This window comes from Adelges cooleyi, unplaced genomic scaffold (genome assembly GCF_023614345.1).
Source record: "Adelges cooleyi isolate 19-005CV unplaced genomic scaffold, UGA_ACOO_1.1 ACOO_flye_CR_arks_rails_tigmint_CR_PRNA_697, whole genome shotgun sequence".
Classification (NCBI taxonomy): domain Eukaryota; kingdom Metazoa; phylum Arthropoda; class Insecta; order Hemiptera; family Adelgidae; genus Adelges; species Adelges cooleyi.
This window is the reverse complement of record NW_026096401.1, coordinates 1-8,214: the sequence shown is the minus strand read 5'-3', so window position 1 is coordinate 8,214 and position 8,214 is coordinate 1. Positions and strand designations below refer to the sequence as shown.

Here is an 8,214-nt window from a genome sequence, read left to right as displayed (position 1 = left end):
TCTGGTCACATTCTAGCTGAAAAAACAAAAAATGGTTAAATAATATTAATAATAATTATAATATAAAACCAATTTTAAATGATTTACTAATGTTATCGTTTGTTAATTGTGAAGTTAAAATTAAATATAATGAAAATTGATAATGACATTTGTTTATACCATTCAACTTAAATTATCTATCAATAACACTTGGAAGAGTGATTTCATGAATAGACTATATTTGTGACCGGTATATATCAAGTGGACCTAGTTTGTTATCTCATACCAATGAAACGTAAGATCTACAAGTAAATGCAATTTTTCTTGTACAAAAACTAACAATGTTAGAAAATAGTAAATTAAATTATTAAAAAGAAAGATAATTTACATTTGATTTCTTTTTTTTTCATACCCTATATTAGGGTGTTTTAGATTGATGTTAAACTACTATTGTATCAATATTTTTATTAATACTACAAATCTAGAGTGTTTTCCTTATCTAGTCTATTTAGAAAAAAAATAAAACAATTATTTCTTCCAGTTAGTGTCAATGGAGAACTGTTCAACCATCATCTTTGACTCATCTTAAAACTGAAAGATATATTATTAATAAATAAGTTAAAAGTTGAAATGTTAATTATTAAAATAATAGAAATTAAATCAATTAAAACAATTTTACTAAAAATAACTCCATACCTGTTACCACACTTAATCAGACTAGAGATAGTTTCAGGGATTGAACCGCTCTAATGAATAAGCATACCGATAAGCTTTTTATGACTTCAGACAACTACCATCATACTGTAAAACATAATTTATTTGTATTTATAGTTTTATTTAAATAGGATGTAATAATATTGTCACACAAATTAGTACAATATAGTGTATGTATGAACTTTGTCGCTAGGTACTATAATTGATAAATATACTATGTTATTCATATTAAATATTGCAAGTTTATATTATGTGAAAATAAGAGTTTTGAATTATGAATTAAAAAAGAATTCTAATAAAAATATTCATTTAATATTAATAAGAAACGAAAGTAAATTTTATTTACCAATAATTATCGTTGTCGTCATATGAACTAGTTGGTTTTTTGTCATTATAAATGTATCGTAAAAATGTGTACTATTTAAGAAAATATAATATATTTTAACACGGTTATTTTATTTTATCATTTGAATTATTGCCGTTTAGTTCTAATTAGTTCTAAGTCTGATAAACGTTGGTTATATTTTAGTTACTTTTATTCTAATAGAATTGGCAGACTGATAGAATGTGATTTTATATTTTGGTGTTTCTGTGTTGGTCACGCTGATAAAATAAAAATTGTGTTATCTTTTGGAAGAACTCTTATCTTTTATCATTTTTTGGAAGAACTGCCCCAAACACAGTTGGGGGTAGTTCTTCCAATAACCCAACTTATCACGACTATTTAATTCTTACTTTAAAATATACTGCTATTGGTAACTCAAAAATTCTGTGTGCAAATCCATTTTAAAGAACTGTTTGGTGGTGTCAAACTTTGCATTATAGATACAAGTATTATTAAAAATATGTCTAAGTTTTGACCATCAATAGATAGAAAAGCATTTAAATTGAAAATGGGTTATGAATCATCAAAGACGTATTTAATTACCATTTAATAATTCCTTACTAAATTATATTAAGTTATTATAATTGTGTTCCGTACTCTTTTACTTTATTACTATATAAATAAAAATGTTACAGTTTTGATTTGGTAATTCTAGCCCAATGTACTAAAATATAATATTTTATAAAGTATAGTGCATGAGTACGTCATAAGACTATGGTTAATTCATTTGAAATGATTTTTACACCGTTGATTTCCAGAACTTTTTTGTGTAAATCATTTTTTTTTTAAATTTAATTTATGTTAATATATTTTTGTTTGGTAAAAAAAACAAGTATTCCTGTTTTATTGTCTTTTGAAAACAAATTCGCACCTTTTTTTGTTTATCTAGTTATTCCTACTTGGATTTTTCTCTTTTCAAGTAGTAGAAATTTAATCATTGTAGAACTCATTGTTAAGCTTAAGCATCTTAAAAGTAAATAATTAATAATTTAAGTAGTATTGAACTATTGACGCTATTAGGTATATTAAAGTTGACTAAATAATATAAATATTAATTATTTTTATTAATTAATGGGTACAAACAAATGTTTTTAAACAATATTTAGAAAACACTTTAGAAGAATAGATTGTAAAAACAAGTATAAAATTCTCATAACAATTTTGTAATAAACAATCAGCATTTTCTTATTGTAATACATTGAAATAATTAAATACTTGCTAATATAACATTGTTTAACTATTAATTCTATAAAAAACAATTAAATGTTTATATAATGTTTCTTATAACTATGAACTACCACACCATGGATATTGAGTGATAATTGCATTTAGTTTAACTTCCGCATTAACTATGTTATTATCTCTGTTTAAAGCAGGCAACAAAACCAGGCAAGATGAATTCACTGCTTAAACAAAAACAATAATTAACAAATTATTTAAGCCTGGTTTGTATAAATTTTCTAATTTATACAATTTTACTATTTTCTTTATGGGGGCCTAAAAGTCCGATTTTTGATTTAGCTATCAGAAAATTCATTAAGATTTATTATTAAACACCATAAAAGAAAAAAATTTAAACGCCTATAGTGAAATTTTGAAAACAAAAATAAAAAATTGGAGGTTTATTTATATTTATATATTCAATTTTTAAATCACCTTTACTTATTTTTGTTGGTTATATTTTCAGTTCATAAACCCCCTCCCCCTTCTTTTTACAAATAAGCCAAAACCATGTGAGAGGGAAATAGTATAGTGGGCAGTAATTGAACCATTGCACTTAAAAAGGTTAAAGCAGCCTAGTTATTATTAATTATTTACAATTTCTGATAGTTTTGTTTTTAGGTATATTAATGTATATTGTTCATTAAATTAAATATCATAATTAATCTATTATAAATTTTAGTGATCTTACGTAGTTCTTCATACTCATTAAAGTTAACATAAAACTGACCATTTTTGAAAAAAAGTTGAGCTCTTTTATAAGAAGGTACTGCATCCCATAAAGTATAGGAAAGATCCAGCTAAGCACAATACATAAATATAATTATACAACTTATTATAGTTCCAAACACTTATGAATTATTCAGTATTTGTTTTTGTTTTGTACATAGTCGACTGGTCAATAAGCCAAATTGAAAATAGAACTAATAATCCGATTAAATAACAATAAACAAATAATTCCATATTTTGGAAATTAAATAATAACTATTAGAAATTAGCCAAAGTTTTAGCTAAAATATAACAAAAGACATGTGTTATATTAAAAAAATATATTACAGCTATTTCTTTAGAGTCAAATTTATAAAAAGTAAAATAACATAACTTTTTTAGTTCATTAAAAATACAGTACCTTTACTTTAAATGAGGGTATGATGGGTTCCATTCTATTAATGTGTCTTAAAAAAGGTAGTAGAAACAAATTAGAAAATACATGAATAACATCAATCTCTATACTTGTAACATGAAATACTGTAATCATTTTGTTCTTTAATAGCAATTCTATAAATCCAAATGAAATCCTAGTAAAAAAATATAATTATAAATATAATGTACATATTTTTTTATTATAATATTAAAATAGTAATTTTAAAACGTTAATTAATTTTTTATTTACTCTTTATTATTAGTAGTAAAATGAAAATATGTTTTCAGATTAAACGATCCTTGAAAAGGTAATTTTAATAAGTGATCATCACTACAGATTATAACAACATCAATATCACTGTTTTCATATTCATAAATTCTGTTCTGGACATCAAACCATCTTGAAAAATTTAAATACAAAAAAAGTATATTATATTATATATAATTAACATTTTAAATATATGCATAATATAATATGCTTTTAATTTAATAACAATAATAATAATAATTGTTATCGTCAACCTAATTAAATATATACAATAATATGTTAGATCTCTCTTAAAAAGCCTGGGCCTTTGAAAATATAATACACATGTCTTTACTTTCCACATTTATGTCCAATTTTTGGCATCCTTGATAAATATAATCCGTTAGTTATATCATTATATAATGATTTACAAGCTTCGTAATAATCATATGATGCATAGCTGCTACAAAATGGTATTATTTCCACATTTGGTTTCCTATCAAAATTTGTATTATAATTGTAAGTTAATATGAGATTAGTGATATCAATGAACTGTTTGGTTATAGTAGAAACTAGAAAACATTTACATTTTACCGTATCACAATTATAAATCTAAATAATAAAAGCATATGTAGGGCGCAATGTCTGTTTTTCAGTGTATGAAAATCGGTCTGATACCTTTAGTACAGTTTGAATCATTACCAATAACTCCATACATATTTATAAAACATTTGCGTTTAATATTAATGAATATAAAGGCTAAACAATCTACCACGTAAAATCTCATTTTAGGATTATTAAAGAGATTTAATTTACAACTAAAAAAATTAACTTACTTGTACACAGGTAAATTTGTATAACCAACTGATTTTAATAATGCTTTTGAGAAAGGATCTAATAAGGTGTTTTTTTTTAAAAGTTCTTGACCTAAGGCAATGTCTAAACCTATTCTCCTGGCAAATAAAAATATGTTTACATAAATTATACAACTATAATAAATTAAGCAGAATTTAATTATTATCTTTTCTTTAGCACAAGCAAAAACGTCATTCGATTTTGTGTTGCTTGCATCACAAATAATTATTTTACCTAATGTTGTCATATAGTTTTGGCTTTTTTAAAACAGCGATTGATATTTCAACTGTTTCATCTGATGATTTAGAAACAATTGTTGTGTCTTCTACTTGCACAACACAATTTGCTCCTGGAGGTACAGGAGCACCTGTACTTATTCTAGCACATTCTTTAACATGAAGCATTATTTGTTCATTAGGCTAAAAAATAGAAAATTTAGCATAAATGGAATTTTGTTAAAATGCACTACATGTAATTTCTAAAATTATAAAATATATAAGTATTATCATTATGTATAGATTATATACAGTCTATACTTAATGGCACTATGTATGATTTTGCAGAAAACACAAACTTGTTAATAGCAAATACAACTTATAAATAATGAATTACTTCAGTTCCAGCTACTGATATTTGTACAACTTTGTAAACATTTTTATTTCCTTCAAACCAGGTTGAGTCATTGTCATAGTTGATAGCATATCCATCCTTAATTGAAGCTAGGAAAGGTGGCAAATTTTCAGGAGAATAAATTGTAGAACATAAAACATGATCTCTAGCCAACCTTAAACAAAAATGAACACCTGCCTATTACTTGTGAGTTTTGATTACGAAAATAGAAATTTTAATAACATTACTCAATAGGTATTTCTGTTGATTCAGTACAGTAGTTTATTTCTATTAAATCCAATACCTCTTGTACACTGGCTAGACCCTCGTGTGTTTTAAATCGAACAAGATCCTGTATTTTAGTAAAATTAAAAAAATAACAATTAATTAGTTAAAAAAAATAATATAGCATTCATTACTGTTGTGAATCTCTAACCTGAATCTTAAGGATTTTATCTATTGATAAAAAGTTGCTGTTTTGCAATGACATAGCAGTATAAATACTTTCTACATTATTGGTAAGAATAACATCACAAACTGTTCCTGCTTCGATATTTACTTGTACTGTTGATGAAGGTAACTGAAGTAGACAATTTGATCCAACAAAGCTCATAAGTCTGCTGCTCTGTTGATGATCAGCTAAGTGATTTGATTGTATAAATAAAATAATAATAAAAAAGATATATACCAAATTAGTTTAATAAAAATAGTAATTACTAAAATAAAAATAAAACTGTGAATTTTAACTAAAATATATGTTAGTATATTATAAGTATTTCATTTAGCATATAATATATTAACTTAAATGTTTATGAAAAAATTAAAATTGTATACTGTATAGTATATTAAAGTTGAATCACTTTGGATAGTAGATTGCACATTATTGTACTTTTATAAATGATCGACAACATTTATTCTTATAAATTAAAATCATTAAAATATTATAGTAGTATTGTTTCTCACTTAAACACGACACAGTCAACTCTCCATTTTTATACTTCAATGCAGCTCTTTTAAATTCTGGTCTTACATCCAAATTTGAAATATGATGTGTTAGCTACGGATTATTTACATAATATATAAATATGTAGCAAAATAATTAAAAATAAGAGATGCTCTAACATTACCTTTGCTTTAAAATTATGAAAAATGTTATTTCTATTAATAGCTGATCTTAGGAACGGTAATACAAATATATGAGTACAGACACCAGCAGACACTGGATTCCCAGGTAAACAGAACACAAATTTTACTTTGTTATTGTACAGAACTGTTGCAAATGTTGTGGGTAATCTGAAAAAAAAAAAAAAAATTTTATTAATTACAAGAAAGTTATAAATTAAAAAAAATGTAATATTTTAAAAAATACCCAGGTTTTAAATTAACTCTTCCAAAATGAATATCAGCTTGAAAGTGTTCTTTGAGTACATGTTTTATTAGATCTTTCTCGCCCATAGATACTCCTCCGCTAGTTATTATTATATCAGCTTCACTAAATCCACTTTCAAATTCTTTACAAAGATCAAACCAGCTAAATAATATAAATTAAATAATTATGATATACAAGTGTTTATACATAACTTTACAATATATGGGCAATAATTGACCTACTTATCTTTTATTATGTTTCGGCAACAAACATTAAAAAATCTGTCATGGCACAATATATCTTCTATCATTGAAGAATTTGTATCTCTAATATAACCAAGAGATGCGTTTTCATTACTTTTAAGTTCATCTCCAGTAGAAATTATCCAAACACGAGGGTATCTTGAAAAGTTGATAGAAATACATATTTCACACACATTATAAGAAAGTGTTTATTATATGAAATTAATAAAAAAAAAAAAAAAAGTTATAATCTTTAAAAATTGTTTTTAACTACATATAATATTTAATTTGTGTAAGAAGCTATTTTTTAAGTATTATTTCACTTTTTGTACCAATACTCAAAAAGCATGTAATTTACTTACTTGGTTTTAGTTGTTTTATTTTTTATGTAATTGTTATACGAGTGTTCTTGTAGCAAATTTAGGGCAAGTTCGATACTAATTTTTGGAAATGGTGATTCTCTACAGCGTGAAGCTATTTTTGTTAGACATTCCTAAACAGAAATTTGTAGGTTAATACATGATAAATAAATACTACACTGTAAAAAATTAAAAAATTAAAAATTGGGTTTATACTTTGGCTGTATGAATATACATTTTAATAAAATAAAATAAATTATAAAAAGTTCATTTATACTAACGGGAAGTGTTGACAGTTGAGCACAAGAATTTTTTTCTATATTATTATGAAAATTATTTGTTATATCATTTTCGTTTTTAATAAGTGAAACAGCGTGTGGTATGACTTTAGCTACAATACGTAAACATTCTTCCGAAGCTTTTTTACTTCCTGGTAAATTGATTATTAAAGTATGTTCAAATACACCAGATACAGGTCTAAAATATAAAATAAATTTTGATGACAAAAAAAGAGAAGTAAAATTTTAAAAGTTATATACCTAGAAAGCATTGCCATTGGAGTGATTTTTAAGCTCTCGTTTATTATTGATTGAGTTATTCCGGGAGTTAATTTTTGCACAACTGAAAGAGTTGCTTCAGGGGTCACATCACGAGAACTCAATCCAGTACCTCCAGTGCTCAGCAATACATCTATTTTTCCAGAACAACACCAATCCAACATTTGTGTCTACAAAAAAAAATGTGCATAGGTATATGTTTATATAAATATATATTTTTTTTATAAATAAAATGTAACACTTTTGTTCATATTCCTCGAAGCCGTCCCCATCTTCTAAGGCAAAATTGGAGCAGAGATCTCTTTAAATTATTACCTGAATTAAATTCATAATCTAGAAGTAATGCCATTGAGTAACTGTTTTCATTCAAAATGTTTAAAATAACTTGTAAATTTTAATCATCACATATACCTATTGTTCTAATTGCAACATATTGTATATATTAAAATAGGTACATTTTTTTTTAAAAACATTGTTGTTTCTAGTTTCTAATAGTAGGGACTAGGATTTAATAAAGTGTTCACAGAAGTTTTA

The 8,214-nt window shown here is 24.8% G+C and overlaps 1 protein-coding gene and 1 long non-coding RNA gene across 4 annotated transcripts; both read right to left on the bottom strand.

The window, feature by feature from the left end:
- Positions 1-460: 460 nt before the first annotated feature.
- On the bottom strand, positions 461-1,149 carry LOC126845164 (uncharacterized). Its single transcript, XR_007686728.1, has 3 exons — positions 1,040-1,149; positions 676-780; positions 461-570 (listed from the first exon to the last, which is right to left on the bottom strand). It is a non-coding gene; the product is annotated as an uncharacterized LOC126845164 (long non-coding RNA).
- Positions 1,150-2,179: 1,030 nt separating this feature from the next.
- On the bottom strand, positions 2,180-8,025 carry LOC126845163 (gephyrin-like). Of its 3 annotated transcripts, XM_050583748.1 has the most exons (18): positions 7,996-8,025; positions 7,663-7,850; positions 7,405-7,600; positions 7,127-7,257; positions 6,765-6,923; positions 6,523-6,684; positions 6,281-6,446; positions 6,117-6,210; positions 5,590-5,792; positions 5,402-5,505; positions 5,157-5,328; positions 4,779-4,963; positions 4,526-4,642; positions 4,045-4,185; positions 3,693-3,842; positions 3,429-3,597; positions 2,991-3,099; positions 2,180-2,481 (listed from the first exon to the last, which is right to left on the bottom strand). In XM_050583748.1, exons 1-18 carry the CDS (start codon positions 8,008-8,010, stop codon positions 2,366-2,368), a joined length of 2,577 nt encoding a protein of 858 aa, XP_050439705.1. In that variant the 5' UTR covers positions 8,011-8,025; the 3' UTR covers positions 2,180-2,365. The 3 variants fall into 3 exon arrangements, with proteins under 3 accessions (XP_050439705.1, XP_050439706.1, XP_050439707.1); XM_050583749.1 differs by lacking the exon at positions 4,045-4,185; XM_050583750.1 differs by lacking the exon at positions 2,991-3,099 and having other exon boundaries at positions 2,397-2,481.
- Positions 8,026-8,214: the final 189 nt, after the last annotated feature.